This window comes from Cydia fagiglandana, chromosome 8, assembly GCF_963556715.1.
Source record: "Cydia fagiglandana chromosome 8, ilCydFagi1.1, whole genome shotgun sequence".
NCBI classification, from domain to species: Eukaryota; Metazoa; Arthropoda; class Insecta; order Lepidoptera; family Tortricidae; genus Cydia; species Cydia fagiglandana.
This window is the reverse complement of record NC_085939.1, coordinates 14,352,520-14,370,530: the sequence shown is the minus strand read 5'-3', so window position 1 is coordinate 14,370,530 and position 18,011 is coordinate 14,352,520. Positions and strand designations below refer to the sequence as shown.

Here is an 18,011-nt window from a genome sequence, read left to right as displayed (position 1 = left end):
TGTAGTGTGGTTAAATCTACTCTCCTTACTAAAATCAGTTTAGTAGTTTTGGCGCTACGGTGGATTACACAAAACACACGCGTCAATTTCAGAACTAACTATAGTTCGTTTTTTTAGCATTAGAAAGAACTCTGCAGAAGCAAGCCTGCAGTTTTTATCAGGCTCGTTAATTGTTAATAATTATTGAATTATCTAATGTAGCATGGTCAATACATATAATTTACTTCAAATTGTTACCACTAAAAGTGCCAGATTTAGAACCACAAGCGAACTTCTGCGAAGTTCTTTCTAATGCTAAAAAAACGACTATAGTCCCGCGTATATAAGTGCCTGCATTGGCGAAGCTGTCTATAGGCGTCGTCGGCATATAGAGATGAAAAGGGGGAGGGGCCAAATGACCGAGCGAGATACACGTATAGAACTTTCAGTAGGAGTAGCAGAGAAAGCGGTATTATTGCTTGTCCTTGTCACAGTCTCACTTTTTGTTTGTGTTCCCCACCATAAATTTAGTATGGTGTATGGTGGGCAACAAATAACCCGACCGAATTACCTACGTAGATTGTTTTTGGTGTATTGTTAAAACGTGTTTTCAATATTGTCGCATTGCGTATGTTTTGTCCCTCATGGAGGCACGCGTATACCACTTCTATAGGACGCTACTTCTATGCTGGCGCCCTTTTGGGATGAAATGATTCATTCATTGATTCTGTCTTATCTAACCTCTACATTGGCAGAATCATCAACATCATTACATCAATCGAAGACTTTCCGACTGTGGCGGTCAAAAGGTTAAGACAAATCTCATAGAACAAAACTACAGAAAGTGGCAAGCAAAGTTATGATGGGGCATGGGGACATCAGTGCAAACCATTAACAGGTTGCCAAACCCATTGGGCGGTCTTGAGTCTTGACTTTGGATGTGGATCTGGGCTATAACCGCGAAAATCGAAGTTCGCAAATTGCGGGCATCTTTCTCTGTCACTCTTCATTACGCCTTTATTGGAATAAAAGAGAAAAGATCCCCGCAATTTGCGAATTCGGTTTTTGCGGTAAGTCCTCTGCACACCGGTGTGCAAGCGGAACATTAAAGTAGCTAACACACTACCGCACCGCACCAAGGTCATTGTGGGACGCACCCATAAGTAAGAGGGAGAAAGAGATATCGCTTTCTCCCTTTTACTTATGGGTGCGTCCCACAATGACCTTGGTGCGGTGCGATAGTGTGTTAGCTACTTAAGAGTCAAACTCGCCCACCGAGTCGAGGGGACCTTTTAGTATTTGTTGTTGCTATAGCGAATATCGCAATATAATGATATCTGTGAAAATTTCAATTGTCTAGCTATCACGGTTCATGAGATACAGCCTGGTTACAGACAGACGGACTGTGAAGTCTTAAGCCCCCTCCAGACTAAGCGCGTGAATCGCGGTCGAAAATCGACTCCACACGCGCATAGTCTGGAGGGGGCTTTATGTAATAAATAGGGTAGGGCTAATAGGTAATAGCATATATAGAGTAATATAAAGTTGCTAACACACTATCGCACCGCACCAAGGTCATTGTGGGACGCACCCATAAGTAAAAGGGAGAAAGCGATATCTCTTTCTCCCTCTTACTTATGGGTGCGTCCCACAATGACCTTGGTGCGGTGCGATAGTGTGTTAGCAACTTAAGTAAACTACTTAAAGGCCTGCTACACGGTCGCCGACAAGCCCCCAAACCGCGTGGCCTTGGTCTGTCCCGGACCGTGTAGACGGTTGTTACCAACAAAATTTGACCAAAACTGTCCAAGGACAGACCAAGGTCAGACGGTTAGATGGCTTGTCGGCGACCGTGTAGCAAGCCTTTTATATTACTCTATGGTAATAGGGTCCCGTTAGAACGTTTTTACCCTTTGGATACGGAACCCTAAAAACACGTGTTTAGCACCGTTTCGATCAAGGCCTGTTCACTTCCTAAGAAAGTTATGTCCCCAAATAATTGCGCATGTGTGCGCCTTAAGCTTCTATGTGTGCGTTGGCCTCCGGGAAAAAGTTGCGAGTAATAAAAATAAAAACATTTTTCTACAGCAACATTGCTCCCAACTCTGATTTAAATTATCACGAATTTTATACAATATTAATCATAAAACGGGACTTAAAACGCTTAAAACTTAATTACATGCGATTAAGTTTTATAATGAATATTTGCTTCCAACTATCTTTATCAATATTCATAAAATATATGGAGGGTAGGTACGTCTACCCACCATAATAAAAAAATATATTTGTCAATGACTCTGTCCAACTGCTGTGGTTAAAGTTCATAACGAAAATTTTATTTATTAAATCTTTAAATAATAAATACAACGTAGCGGTACAACCACTTAAGACTGTAAATCTGTACCTACATAGATTACAGCAATGCACATAGAAAATGTGCTAAATGCGGAGCAACGGCTGTTGAAGCAGCCAGAGTGAAATTTATACAGCTTTAGTGGGTTCAGAAGGAACCGAGTCATAACGCATCTGGAAAGCGTATTAATTAACCGTGAAGAAATGTATGAATGAATACAAGTTAGACATCTGTGTAAAATGCCGTGTGTAAAGTGTAGTGTATCTGTGTGTAAAGTGTAATAGGTAGGCATGCCTAATGTTATTTGTATAATACTGAAAACTTTGTGAATGCGCTTTATTAATGTCTATTTTTATTAAGTTGTCAAATTTTCAGTGTATATTTATATATGTAAAACATAATACAATGTTATAAACATAAATATGCCTTTTATTTAAATCAATAGATAATACCAAAAACAAGGGGTAATATTTGCATCTTTCATATATTTCGTGATATGAAGATAACAAATATGTTTATCAACATAATTACTATAGCTGGTCAAGCAGATCTTGTCAGTAGAAAAAGGCGGCAAATTTGAAAAATGTAGGCGCGAAGGGATATCGTCCCATAGAAAATTTGAATTTCGCGCCTTTTTTTACTGACAAGATTTGCTTGACCACCTATATATACCTATAATACCAATACCCGCCAGGCTAAACCGGTTGTCAACTTTAGTTCCATTGGTACACATCGAGGGCGCCAGTAGTATAAACGTATAAACGGTTGGGGACATTTTTTTGTATGGAGTTACCGTTCTTCTCCTAGTGAGTATTATATTCTTTAGCGCCCTCCAGACTATGTGCGTGAATCGCGGCGCGACGTCGCGGAGCGAACATATCGCGAAGTTGATGTATGACTCCACACTCGCACACTTCACGGCGATTTCGCAGTTTGGTTTGCGGCAAAATGGCGGAAAAGCATCAGCTGATCGAGTTTAACTGTTAGTTATCTATGGCATCATACGTGATTTAGCTGTTTTCCCATTTTGTTTTATTGTAAAACCGTAAAATATAGCTGCTTAGTATAATATAATCATAATATAATTCATATTTATCTTGCCACAGAGGAGCCAAAATATTGTGTAATGTGGAGTCTTGCAAGTTCGCGCTTCGCGTCTCCTTTGACGCGGGCCGAAATACCGACAAATAACGGAGAACAAGGCGCGAAGGCGTGAACAATCTGCGAAATCGACGCCACACTTGCGTTCGCGGCTTCGCCCGCGATTCACGCGCATAGTCTGGAGGGGGCTTTAGGTTTCGATCACCTCACATCGGAGAGACGTGTCGTGGGTCGGCATCAGAGTGATACCCATACATTCTTAAGAATTGTTCCTAGTACCTACTTTGTTTAAAAGTCTCCGATTTCGCACAAGTCATCTCGGATATGGGTCTAAAACTGCAAAACGTAATTCAAGACCAAAAAAAGTAAGAAATGTTGCCACTTTTTTACTAGCGCGTCTTGTATTTATGTACGAATAAATAAATAAAAGTACTTTTTTAAATAGTAGGAGTAAAATTACTAATGAATAAATTATCTTAGCGTGATTATTTATCAAAAGGAATTTTTTTTTTTTTTTTTATTATGCATGGGTTTACTCATGGCCACAGACTAGCCGAGGCGTAGACGTGGCCTACGATGGAGCGAGCTCGCCCAGAAGGTGCCTGTTCACTCTTGATTTGAAGGTTGCCGGGTTATAAGAGCACGGAAATATAGACGCCGGCAAGGAATTCCATTCCTTGGCAGTGCGCATAAGGAAAGTAGAAGCAAAGCGCTTAGTGCGAATTGGCGGAATATCTACCAAGTAAGGATGGAAACCGGCCGTGCGTCTAAAAGTCCGATGGTAGAATGGGGACGGTGGAATGAGCTCGTGTAGCTCTTGGGCACACTCCCCGAAGTGCAACCTGTAGAATACCGACAGGCTGGCGACTTTCCGCCGATGGGCCAAAGTCTGAAGCTTAGCCGTTAGCTTCTTGTCGCCAATCATCCTCCTGGCTCTGCGCTCCACTGAGTCCAAAGCGGCGAGTATTTACAATTTTAGAAACAAATTATTGCAATGGCAATATTGTCTCACTTTTTTCGGTCTTGAATTACGTTTTGCAATAGTCATATAGTCCGTCCTGGACACAAATATATGAGATGACAACATGCAGTTATTATTTTTACGCTAAAGTAAATTAATATATAGTTGGTCAACTCGGAGTAAATATCTACTCCGAGTTGGTCAAGCAAATCTTGCCAGTAGAAAAAGGCAGGAAATTCAAATTTTCTATGGAACGACAACCCTTTTCTACTGATTTGCTCGTCCCGTTTTGTCAAATAAAATAAATTGTGTTGTGAAATAAAAAAAAGCTCATCACGAAACAAATTATGTATTTGCGATCCAAAAACAACTGTAATAATAAAATTGTAATATTCTCTGTCTATTGAGTTACCCAGAGTCCAAGAACTGATAAATGCAGTGTGAAGGTAGCTTTACAACGACTTTATCATCATGTACAGTCAGCCGCAGAAGTTGCTAAGCTGTGTTCAAAACTGGTCTTGACGAGACTTTGATGAGAATAAAAGCGTGTCTAGGTAATTTTGAACACCTCGCCAGCTTTACAACTTCTGCTGGTTCATCATCAAATAAAATTGAAATGCGAGTATGAGCGGTTGGGTATAAGGAGGGAACAGGGGACACCGTGGTCAAGTTCAGAGCAGATTGGCAATTTAGGCCTTAAAACCAAAACACAAACAACACACATAAACCTACAATTTTGCATGAATGTATTAACACAATTGAGTTCACTTAAAACTATATACACCAAAGAACCCTGTACAGTGCAAATTGACATAGATTAGTACCAGCAAAGGATGGGTAGGTATAAAAAAGTCCATGAGGTTCTACCGCGAACCACATTCGAAGTGTTGCCTCTCTCTCTGTCGCACTTGTAAATTCGTATGTGTGACAGGGAGGCAACACTCCTCAGGTATTAAGGCCTAAGGGGTCTCGCAGGTGTTCATGCGCACCAGCAAACGGTGTTCAGCCCGTTTCATTTTGTCCAGAACATTCTGCATCTCGGGCCAGGGTTCGTAGCGCTGGTAAAGCACAAGGAACTTGTGGATTGTGGGGTTCCGTAGATCCATATTTCTCGAGATACTGTTCCAGCAGTGCTTCGTGAACTGGGTGTCTACCTAATAAGGAACAGACAAATGGTATTTTTTTTAAATTGTACCTATTTGTGCGCTTGATACACACGAACGGGATACTTATTTCCATTTAGAATAATTCCTATTCAACCGGGCCTATCCTACAATACGACAAAAGGATTTGGGCTAGCTACTATTACTATTACACTTTCAAAAGGCTAGCCGCGTAGGTAGAAGGCTACCTAGGCGGCTTTTTATAGATACTTATGCATAAAACCAACACATACCCTGTGCATTATCCCTCCATATAATCCCATATAGCCCAGGACGAAGATAATATCAAAAGCCACGCATAAGAACAGTGGAATGGTCTCCCAATAGTGCAGCAATGCGTAGCCGATCTGAAGCCTCTTCGGTGTTATATTATTTTCGTACTGGTTCTCTGGAACCAGGCCGAAGAACTTGCGTGCAGGCACCCGAAACAGGGGTTCGGACTTTGGCTTCCGTCTCGTAGTCAAGAAACTTGGCGTTGCAGCGCTTTGCAGCGCTACCTTAGTAGCGCTGAACAATCTTGATAGACACATGAAATATTGAAAAAAACTACATAAAGTTACTAAAAATTTCGAGATAGATATTGGTTTTAGTTTGATGGATAGGTATATAATGGAAATATTGTTGATATTTTATTGTCAATTTTTATTTAAACTTTAGAACCAAACAAAAGAATATTTCCTGGAGCTATAGAAGAAAGGTTTTTTAATGAAAAATTAATATCTGTATCTCTATGAATCAATTTGTGACGCTAGCTCTCGCTCTCCTATATATATTATACTACTCTTTGGACGCTAGTATTCGCGTTTGGGGACATTTTTTTTATTTAGAGTGCTGAATTATCACAACTAAATATGTGTAAATTTGCAGATTGACGCCAATTTATTTTCTGATTAAATCGGTCGATTTGATCAACCCGACTTAACACCATCTTAACACTCTTCATAAATGCCAAGTACACGTCAGAGATTTTTTGACGTTTAATTTATTTGACAGCTCTATTCTATTGAATTGACTCTTGAGTTGGCTCAGGCGGGCCGCAGTTAATTATAATTATTTAACTACTCGAATATTTCAATAAAACCAGTATGAAATATAAAGGATTATTATGTTTCATGATATTACTTACTTATTACCAGGGCGAGGCCCAAACTCGGACAAAAGGAGTGGGTTTTATTTTTGGCAATAAAATTACACTTCAACCGGCTTCAATTTTTACTAACAATTTTCCTAAATTTACAGTTGGAAGAGAAGGTGCAACAGCTGACGGATATGACGGCAAAGCGGTCTATTATTTCTTTGAACGTTAACAAGTTTAAGGACTACGTGAGATCGCCGCCGAGGGATTATTCTTTCATAGTCATGTTCACTGCTATGGCACCTTCCAGACGCTGCGCGATCTGCCAGCACGTTTACGATGAATTTATGATCGTCGCCAATTCCTTCAGGTTCTCTCCGTCCTACAATAACAAACTGTTCTTTGGAATGGTTGATTTTGATGAAGGATCAGATATTTTCCAAATGGTAAGTTAGATTGATTGATTTCAGTTCTTATTGGGTCTTTGTAGAGGAAAGGAAACGTTACGGATCAGTAGTGTGAAAGAGATATGAATTAGAATTATCTTTTGATACAAGGTTTTAAAGTTAGGTAAATGGAAGCATCACCATAATTTACTTAGTTATTTCTTATGCCTTGATCACACAATTTGCTTATCATGAACAGTGGTACAACTAAAAATGAAATGCTATTGCATTTAATATTCTATCTTTTACTGGTAAGATTTAAAGTCGAATGGCATTTCATTTTGTTTTGTGTCACTATTCATGATAAGCGTCGACATACTGAGTACAGTAGCGAGAGAGTGCCCAAGTGCTCAATTCGCGTGCAATTTGTATGCCTTTACTGGACTGAGGGCAATCTCTCGCCACTGTGCGGTACATATGATAAAGGCTTAATAGGGCAGCGCTGGTAGAGTTCTAACCTTATTAAAGAAACTTAGCAAACCTCTGTTAACACATTCACTGCCAAGAACACCTATGTGTTCATTTTGTACTGGAAACGTGGCGTCCGGCACTGAAAGTGTTAAATATAATAAATACACATTATTTAGTCATGTATTGAAATCATTAATGCCAGCGTTGGCTAATCAACCTGCAATAATTACAGCTGCGGCTCAACACAGCTCCGGTTATCATGCACTTCCCTGCCAAAGGGAAACCTAAACCTGCTGACTCCATGGACTTTGAGAGGGCAGGCATTCATGCTGAAGCTATTGCCAAGTGGATCCAAGACAGGACTGATGTTCAGGTAACATTTCTTGCATGTTTATCCTCAAGGTCAGTGGCGGATTTGCCCTAAGTCCCGGTAGGCCCAGGCGTAGAGCGGCAAGACATTAGGGGCGGCAACAAGACAGCAGATCTTGACGGGTGCTGAGAAAGGGGTAGCTAGTAGTTACTACAGGGCCGAGGGCGGCCAAGACTGCAATCTGCCACTGCTCAAGATGCAATCTATTTTTAAACCCCGACTCAAAAGGGGGGTGTTATAATATAAGTTTAACTGCTATATTTTGTGTGTCTGAGGCACTGTAGCTTTTTAAATGAACCAATTATAAGCATATTTTTGTATGAAAGCCAGTCCAGTGTAAGCTCTGAATATCTGGATTTAAAAAACAAGACCTTGTGGGCTATTAAATTATGACTACATTTTATGTTGTTCTAAAATAGGATATTTCTGATATTTGATTGGAAAATGTGTACATCTGCCACTGTTTTTTTCCTAAAAAATCTTCCTTACCTGTACTTACATTTTTAATGCCAAAATGGTTTGCCAAACTGGCATCATGGCACTTTCTTTAAAAAATCTAATTAATCATTACAGATCCGCATATTCCGCCCACCAAATTACTCCGGAGCTGTCGCATTCCTGATGTTGTTCGTCCTAGTAGCTGGTTTCCTGTACCTCAGACGGAACAACCTCGAGTTCCTGTACAACAAACAGATGTGGGCGGTCGCCGCTGTGTTCTTCTGTTTCGCCATGGTGTCCGGTCAGATGTGGAACCAGATCAGAGGGCCTCCGTTCTTCCACAGGAGTAAGAACGGACCGGTCTACATTAATGGCGGATCGCATGGGCAGTTTGTGTTGGAGAGCTATATTGTAGCTATTTTAAGTATCCTTTTAAAAGTCACTGATTTATTTTAAACCAGTACGGTTACCATCAGTTTGTCACTGACATAAACGCCGTCGAGAACGTAATTTACTTTCTATACATCCCGTTTGCACTAATATGCGAGTGCGAGCGAGATGTATAGAAAGTAAATTACGTTCTCGACGGCGTTTATGTCAGTGACAAACTGATGGTAACCGTACTGATTGAAATATAAAATGTATAGGTGAGTTGACCGTGAGTCGTGACTTTACTATACACGTTCATATAAATCCCATGTTAAAAATCGTTTTGACAGTTCTAAAAAACAGCAAAGTGCGTGTCGGACTCGCGCACGAAAGGTTCCGTACTATTACGCAAAAACACGGCAAAAAAATCACGCTTGTTGTATGGGAGCCCCACTTAAATATTTAATATATTCTGTTTTTAGTTTTTGTTGTTATAGCGGCAACAGAAATACTTCATCTGTGAAAATTTCAACTGCCTAGCTATCACAGTTCATGAGATACAAACAGACAGACGGACGGCGGCGGTGTCTTAGTAATAGGGTCCCGTTTTTACCCTTTGGGTAAGGAACCCTAAAAAGAAGCTGATTTGACTAGTAGGAAAGTAGCCAATTGCGCGCGACCCTAAACAACTTTGCTGTCTTTGTATCTAAAAATTCGTTAACACCAAAATCAGATGCTGCAGTAGTAGTGGGCATGATTCTCATGATAGAAGCGGCGGGAGGAGTGAAGAGTGCTGAACCAGTGCGCAGCGCCGCAGAGGGAAAGAGACGGCGCTTCCAATCTGTCGTCGGGCTTGTACTAGTGTGCGTGTTCTTCTCTCTACTACTATCTGTGTTCAGAGCGAAGACGCAGGGATATCCCTACAGGTGAGTTTGAACCTTATTACATAGGATTAAAGTCCTATAATAAATTAGCAAAGTGGCAGAGTACAAATTCCATGCGCATTGCAGCCAGGGCTCGGACACAGTTTTATTTTTTCAAACCGGTTTCGGTCATTCGACCGAGATCGAAAAGGATTTCGTTTCAGTTTGTGGTTACTAAAAGAACTTCTATTGACTTATATACCGGTTCATGCCAAATTCGTTCGCCTTCTGTTTTTGTAGTATTAGATAAACTGGTTTAATTGAGAATATCGAAGCGAGATAGAACGAGTTTCTTTTCTTTTCATGTTTGACAATGAATTTAACCGAGTCTCCGAAAACCTAGAATAACCGGTATTATATCGGTCCCCGCAAACCATAAAATTCCGTCATCAAATTAACCGTTTTTAACGAACGCGATAATATAACGGTGTTGGTAATACAATACACCAACATACATTTCAATACCGGTTCCGAGCCTTGAGGGTTTTTTGCGAACACCAAGTTCGCAAATTGCGGGCATCTTTCTCTGTCACTCTAATTACGGCTTAACCTTTTGGCCGCCGGACCTAGTCCGCAAAGACGCTCACTCACACGCCAGAGTAAATTTTAAGTAAACAACTAATAAAAAGTTTAGGGATTGCAAATTGTGATATCGATATTTACAATTTATGGTAAAAATCTTCTCAATTTGGCTTTGTTCTTAACCAACTTTAATTTATTTCGAGAATGCCAAAAATTAACATATTTTTTACACACGACAATGTTAAAAATAAAGGTCTTTATCATTAAAAACAACCACTAAACAATATCGATTCATGACGTAATATCACCGCACTAGGCTCTACGAGAAGTCTTGTATACATGACAACGGCGCGCATGGACTGCCCGCAGTGCAGACCGACAAGGACCGTTTCCGCGCGGATTAAGTAATAATAGGCTCTAGGTCAACGGCGTAAGCGCTTGTCGGTACGTAAACTTTATAAGCGTTAGGTTAGAGCCGCGCATCGTGTGTCGATAATATTTGGCATTGGGGAAAATGACACGTGGGTTGAATTGTCAATGAGTGAAGAACAATAATATTGGAAAAGGGTGGGGATCAGAAATGTTCGGGAATGCATGTTTCACATTTGACATGTTCCTTAGAAGAGCTTGTCAGTTCCCGTATTCCACCCTCCCTACCATAATAATTTTTCGTCCATTTCAAATACATAGGTAACATTCTCATAGTTAGGCGACACTGACTAGTCCGAGCGTCCGCCTGTAGGTACCATTCTTGTGCGAAACGGTCACTGCAGGGTATCACTCCCCACTATACTGCAAAACGTAATTCAAGACCAAAAAAAGTACGACAATGTTACCATTGCAATAATTTGTTTGTAAAATAGTAAATTCCTTTTGATAAATAATCACGCTCAGATAATTTATTCCTTAGTAATTTTACTCCTACTATTAAAGTACTTTTATTTATTTATTTGTACATAAATACAAGACGCGCTAGTAAAAAGTGGCAACATTTCTTACTTTTTTTGGTCTTGAATTACGTTTTGCAGTACACACTATCATCTCAAAATGAATCATTTGTTCTGCAAATAGACCACAAGGACAGATTTACTTGTCTGACTCTACTATGGACAGCCGAACAAGTTCCCTGAACTCCGGAGTTATGCCTGTCTCTCTCTCGTTTAACGTATTCTAGTTACTAGTAATCACCAATTGGCATTTAACAGGTGTTCAAATGCTTAAATAAAACCAGATTGGCCACTTAATATTTAATTTGAATATTCTCTAGAGATGCACCGGATATTCGGTTACTATCCGGTATCCGGCCTATCCAGCCAGTATTTTAATATCCGGCCGGATACCGGATAGTGCCCTATTATCCGGCCGGATACCGGATAGTACCATTGCTTGATTTCGGAGTAAACAAATTGGATTTAAGAAACAGTCACGGTCATAATCGTACTTGTTTATTATTTTAAAACAATTTAGAGATTCCACTGACTTCGAACTCATTTCGAACCTAGAAATGTGTCCGCGCGAACGTTCACTTAGAAACAGGTCAAAACTGCAGAATGCGCACCTAAAAAACCGAAATGTAGGTGCAGCTCCGCTGGCCGAATATTCGGCGGCCGGATACCAGATATTCGGCCGATGGTCAGGCCGAATATCCGGTATCCGGCCAAACAACTATCCGTTGCACCTCGAATATTCTCATATCGAGTTAACATTCCCATCCCTAGCTGTCTTGTATACAAGACAACGGCGACGAGGAACATGAAAAACGTTGAAAACTGGAGCAATTTTTTTGATTGCCTTATTATAAAAGAATGGATTTATTTATCTGCTTTGAATGCAATTATTTTAAAAATCAAAGACCTAAAACATTAACACGAGTGTAAAAAATACTACAATTGATGTTTTTTCACATTTACCGAGCGGTTGAATTTGTGTCTTGTATACAAGACAGCGGCGCCAGTGTATCGTTCTATCGTTGTCTTGTATACATGCCAACGGCGGTCAAAGGGTTAATTTCCTAAAATATATATTAATTTTAAAACTCTTTTGTTTCAGTTTCCTATTCAAGTAAGAAGGCTGTTAAATAATATAAGTAATTTGCAATAATATGAGTGAAATGTTATTTTTATTTAACACTTTTTAATTATTTAAGTATGTATGTACACATTTGGACAGTGGGGTGGTGAAATATAGTGTATTAAAAAATAATAATTCTTTTATTTAAACATTTTAGGTACTTAACATGTTCACTGTCCGTGCCCCGTATATGGGTCACGGTTAGGGTTGCCATATGGAAGAATCAAATGTCCCGATAAAAATCCTGACATCACCCAAAAAATGCGGACATTTCTTGTAGCAGAGATTTGTCGTAGCTTGAACGACGCCCCGACGGCGCGCTGCTCTCTGCGGTGTACTGTATCGTGGATCTACTTTTCCCCCTTCCCCCGATCCCGTAGCCCCCTCCCCGGGCGCGCATTTTATTTTTATAAGGTCATTCATAAAAATCCGGACACATGCCAAGTCCGGCCGCAATCCGGACAAAGGGTCAAAAATCTGGACATGTCCGGAAAAATCCGGACGTATGGCAACCCTAGTCACGGCAAGCCTGTATTACAAAACCGTAAGGTTAATAATTAGATAAGAAAATGTTCAATGTTGTGCTGACATGTAGCATTGGTCCCTTCATTCAAATTCAACTTTAAGTTCATCTTTTGAACAGCCAGCATTTTACAGAAGAATAAGGGGCAACCAGAGGGCCTACCGCGAACCACGTTCGACGTGTTGCCTCTCTGTCGCACTTGTAAATTCGTACATAAGTGTGACAGGGAGGCAACACGTCGAACGTGGTTCGCGGTAGGCCCTCAGAGACTATTACTGTAGTAAGGACGCTATAATCACGTTTTGTAGACAAACACACATGTAGCAAACTAATAAACGATTGTTATTTAGTTATACTATGTATATAATTTTTAGCACTACCCTAGCATGACACCTAGCGTGTCTTCAGATTGCTAAGTAACTGCCTCATAAGGTATTGGTTCCTGTATACTTCTACCTGTTTACAGTTAAGGAGGATGTGTTTTGCTATTTCCTCTTCATCAATTGCACGCTCTGCGCTGCTGCTGTTTTACCCATATGTGACGTCTCACGGGTAAAGGTACCTTATGGCGGTTGGCGCTTACGCTATTATTAACGCCGCTCCAATATTATTGCGGCGCTATGCGACGTAAGCGCCAGCCGCCATGAGGTACCTTTGGCCGTGGAACGTCACATATTATGTAAAGTGTCATTCTATGGAACTGGCTAACTATGTAAACTAACCGCCATATTGAAATAGGGATGTTTCCTGTACTTAAAATAAATTATTTCAAACCATGCACGAAATAAAGCACCAGATAATTATTAGAAAAACATGGATAGCAGCTATTTTTAAACACAATTTGTATTTAATAAATCGGATTGAAATATCAAAAGTAGGTGAGTTTACCGTGACGTCACTACATTCGTTTTCATATAAATTCCATATTAGCAAATCGTTTTGACAGTTCTAAAAAAGGAGCTGATTTGAGTAGTAGGAATGTAGCCTTTTGTCTCTGAATGATGAATTTACCAGTGACTTGTTTACATAGCAAGTTCCATAGAATTCCATAGACTTTAGGTGTTTGTTTAGTTAGTGTGTTCAGTATGTCCTGTAATAAACGGTTGACACGCATCATAAATTTTTCCTATAATATAACCGTTAATTCGCATTCGTTCATTTGCGTATTTTTATAGCCACATTCGTTTAGCAACATAGGTACTATTTGGACACTAAAAGAATAGTATTTTAAGTACCTTTACTAGCATTATCACGTTTGGCCCGTAATTATTTTGCCGTGTTCATGGTAAGATTGGAAGTAGGTACCTATCTATACCTATACTAATCACATTAACAAGTAATACAAGAATATATACCTACAATTTATTAATTTATTTATCATAATGGCGTTGTCCCAGCTTTTTGTCACTCCGCTTTTGGCAATTAATTAATTTATATTATACCTAGCTACTTAAAGTTAATTAGGCTGGTTAAAAAAATAGTACATTGTGCAACATGGGGCGTGAGTTGAATATTGCAAACGAGAGTAAGTTAAATCGCGACGGCTTGTCGGAGCGATTTATAGACTCGAGTTAGCAATATTATTACGCCCCGTGTTACAACACAATGTTTTTCATCACACTTGCGATACAAAAATTAAGTACCTATAAAGACAAAAAACTAGAGACTAAAGACACTAGAAACTTCATAACAGGGAGTTATAGGGAGAACGCTGTTTCTATAACTCCCGCTAAACCTGCGTGCAATTTTACATTTACTGAGCGAGTGTGATGAAATAGTACATTGTGTATTAAGGGCGGGAAATAAGAAATTACGAACGAGTGTCAATTTTAAGCCCGACGCGAAGCGAGGGCTTAAAATGTTCACGAGTTCGGAATTTCTTTACCGCCCGTGGCACACACAATGTTTTTCATCACACTTGTAAGGAAAAAAAGGAGAATTAATAAAAACAAACTTCTGTATAAAACACTTTTCCGCCCTAGGGCGAAAATTTCAATTTCCCGCCCGCAAGCCCTACGTGTAAATAAGTGTTTTTCATCACACTTGCTCGGAAAAGATTTTTTCCGCCCTAGGGCGAAAATTTCAATTTCCCGCCCGCAAGCCCTACGTGTAAATACATCTTTTCCGAGCAAGTGTGATGAAAACATTTTTACTTCATTTTTGAAGATCAGATAAAGTGTGTGTGTGTGTGCTGTACTTACTTAAATATTTTAGTTTGTTTTCTAGTAGCAAATTGCCTTATATGGTAAATCGTCAATTACTGGCCACCGGCTAATAACTGGCCACCCTAAATTAAAATTGATTTCTGTTCACCTATAAAATAAACATAATTAATTTTAGTATAATGTTTCAATAACTGGCCACCTTAGTTAGTTTAGGGTGGCCAGTTACTGACATTATAATATACCTTTACTTCCACTATTTTGCAGATTCATAGAATCATCTTACAAAACTGGGGATCGATGATTCCCTTAATTATCCTAGCATTTTATTTTCGATGGCAAATTCTGGACCTTCTACAAAAGAAGGAAACTTGGGCGATGGCAGCGGTGTTACTCTGTTTCACTATGGTCTCTGGATATACGTGGAATAAGATGAATAAACCTGCATTTTCTTACAAGACCATCGAAGGCCCTGTTCTCATTAGTAGTGGACAGAAAAAACAGTTCTTGGCTGAGAGTTACATAGTGGCTGTATTGAGTATCCTTTGAAATACTTTTTTTTTTATTATGAATGGGCTTACTATGGACGAAACGATAGTTCCTATTGTGAAATAATGGACGAAAATGCATTATAGGTACCTAACTTTAGTGTTGATTGCAACGTAGATAAGTGGCCATGCATTCACTTAACAACACGTCATGTATTACACCGGTATTCAGACTATTCAGAGTATGTAGGTACGTCAAAGGTACGTACTGTCAAAGGTTTGCATAGATGGCGCCATCATAGCTTGCCCCTTTTTCTATGAGATTTGGCTTAAAGGGCTGGCATCCAGGGTAATAAAAAAAAACAAAAATTTGACATAATTTTAGGGATTGAGGCACTGGTCCCACCGCGAGCTAGTAAGCTATGAGCTATCGGCTATAAACACGAACAAAAGATAAGCACTCCCGTGTAAATAAAAGAGTCACGGCGATATTTATAGTTACTCGCCCAGCGGTGAGCTATAAATATCGCCGTGTCTCTTTTTGCTTACTAGCTCGCGGTGGGACCAGTGCCTGACGAGGCCATCTATGATGGCGCCATCTGCTAAAAAGTAAAAACTTCCACCGGCCAACCCCATTGAATGAGGTTTGCTGTTTGAAATAATGATTTCTTGACCAGGCATATCTAAAAGATGGCGCGATAGTGCTAGGTATGACACTGACCATAGAGGGGGCGGGAGGAGTGAGGACGGAAAGAGACGGAAGAGGTAAAAGAAAGAGACGGAAGCTCCAAATGTTGGCGGGCATCGGACTGATGTTTGCGTCCTTCTCCGTTCTTACGTGGGCATTTAGACTCAAGCTGCGAGGGTATCCATTTGGGTAAATATTAATTTATTAAAACAGCACAATATATGTGACATTTTCAATTAAAAAGCAGTGGGGAGATACTCCTGACTTCGGGCAAACTCGGCTCAGCATTGCTCCGAGCAATTATTAGGGTTGGCACCATTTGACGTCCTTTTGGGTTCACTACCATAGATAATGACTTGAATTTTGACAACTACCTAAATAGCCGAAAGGGATAGTGCATAGTACTATTAGTTATTCTGTGATAGTGCCATAAAAATTGTAGGAAGTGTTCTTTCTGTGGTCAAATCCCAAATCAGCCTGTAGTAGGTAATCTAGCCTAATATTAAACAACTAACTTTCTTCTTTCAGTTTCTAAATGAATTGCTGCATCGAGTTTGGTTAGGAAAATGGACGGATGTTGTCTTCCAACAAATAAATAACAACTGTTTTGAGTAACATTTTACTACATAGTTTAATTTCATCTTAACAGCTTAAAACATTCAATAGTTTACTGTTTTCGAAATCTCTAGCATCAGTGCGCCGCGATAGCAAATCGCGGGTGAAAAACACTGCTATAAAAATGTCGCGGTGCACTCGTGCTAGGAGTACTGAACACGTTTAAATGAATCCTTAAACCCATAACTGCCACAGTCGGCCATAGCCGACAAAAGTTACAGTATAATAAAAGTTTATATAAAATAGTTGTGGTGGCCAAAAGGTTAATAAACCCAAAATATTATAAACATTCGATCTTTATCCATCAGTCTTTTCAAATGTTTAATATTATGTGGAACGGAACTGCGCTCCAGAACTAGAGTTGTAGATGTAGGTGTCAAGACCGCTAAGATTAAGGGTCGGTTGCACCAAACTGTTCGTATCGTTAAAGAGTTCGCAAAATTTTTATGTATGGAAAGTTTCATAGTAAAGCGCCGGGGCGCGCCGGCTGACGTTGATCAGTCTGTCAAATGTGGTTGGTGCAACTGGCCCTAAGTGGGACTGGGCTGGACATGTCTGCCGCATGCACCCTGAAAGGTGGGCCAAAATGGTTACGGAGTGGGACCCACGGAACACCATAGATGGTGCTAGTCGGAGTGCAGGCAGACCAAAAAGGAGATGGCGGGACGACTTGGACGTATTTTGTCCGGATTGGCGGGAAACTTCAAAAGACAGGGTTGAGTGGAGAAAGCGAGGGGAGGCCTTTGCCCAGCAGTGGGACACTTAGCCAGGCTAACAAAAAAAAATATTATGTGGTCTTAACATTACACTTGGCACGAGCCCTCGCTATAGGCTTACCACTTACTGAGTCGGTCCATGAAAGACTGATGTACGGTCGCCATCAGATATATCAGAACGGCCAAGGTGTTCACAATATCTGAACACGCGCTCTAAGGCCTTGACAATAAAGGCGTGTTCAGATATTTGTGAGCGCCTTGACCGCTCCGATATATCGGATGGCGACTGTATTTCACTACCCATAAAACAAAGTGCCCCGCCGCGTCTGTCTATTTGTGTGCATGTATGTTCGCAGTTAACTACTGAACGTATTTTGATGCGGTTTTCACCTATCAATAGAGTGATTCTTGAGGAAGGTTTAGATGTATAATTTGGTAAGGTTTTGTGTAACCCGTGCGAAGCCGGGGCGGGTCGCTAGTTGATCAATATGTAAAAGTTAAAAAACTAACAGTTCAAATTAATAATTACTACAATAAGCCCGCAGGGCAGCTTGTGGCGAGCTGTTGGGGAGTAACGACCCCACGGACCCGAGTGCTCCCGAGAGTCGGTCAGGGTCTCCGTCTCCGGCGTGTCTTCG

At 40.3% G+C, this 18,011-nt stretch overlaps 2 protein-coding genes across 2 annotated transcripts; one reads left to right on the top strand and one right to left on the bottom strand.

Annotated features, from left to right (window-relative positions):
* Positions 1-5,352: 5,352 nt before the first annotated feature.
* LOC134667049 (uncharacterized) lies at positions 5,353-6,125 on the bottom strand. Its single transcript, XM_063524349.1, has 2 exons — positions 5,791-6,125; positions 5,353-5,548 (listed from the first exon to the last, which is right to left on the bottom strand). The coding sequence occupies exons 1-2, from the start codon at positions 6,085-6,087 to the stop codon at positions 5,354-5,356; spliced, it is 492 nt and encodes a 163-aa protein (XP_063380419.1). The 5' UTR covers positions 6,088-6,125; the 3' UTR covers position 5,353.
* Positions 6,126-6,559: 434 nt separating this feature from the next.
* Positions 6,560-12,316, top strand: LOC134666692 (tumor suppressor candidate 3). Its single transcript, XM_063523925.1, has 6 exons — positions 6,560-6,720; positions 6,797-7,078; positions 7,722-7,862; positions 8,433-8,721; positions 9,400-9,592; positions 12,161-12,316. Exons 1-6 carry the CDS (start codon positions 6,643-6,645, stop codon positions 12,174-12,176), a joined length of 999 nt encoding a protein of 332 aa, XP_063379995.1. The 5' UTR covers positions 6,560-6,642; the 3' UTR covers positions 12,177-12,316.
* Positions 12,317-18,011: the final 5,695 nt, after the last annotated feature.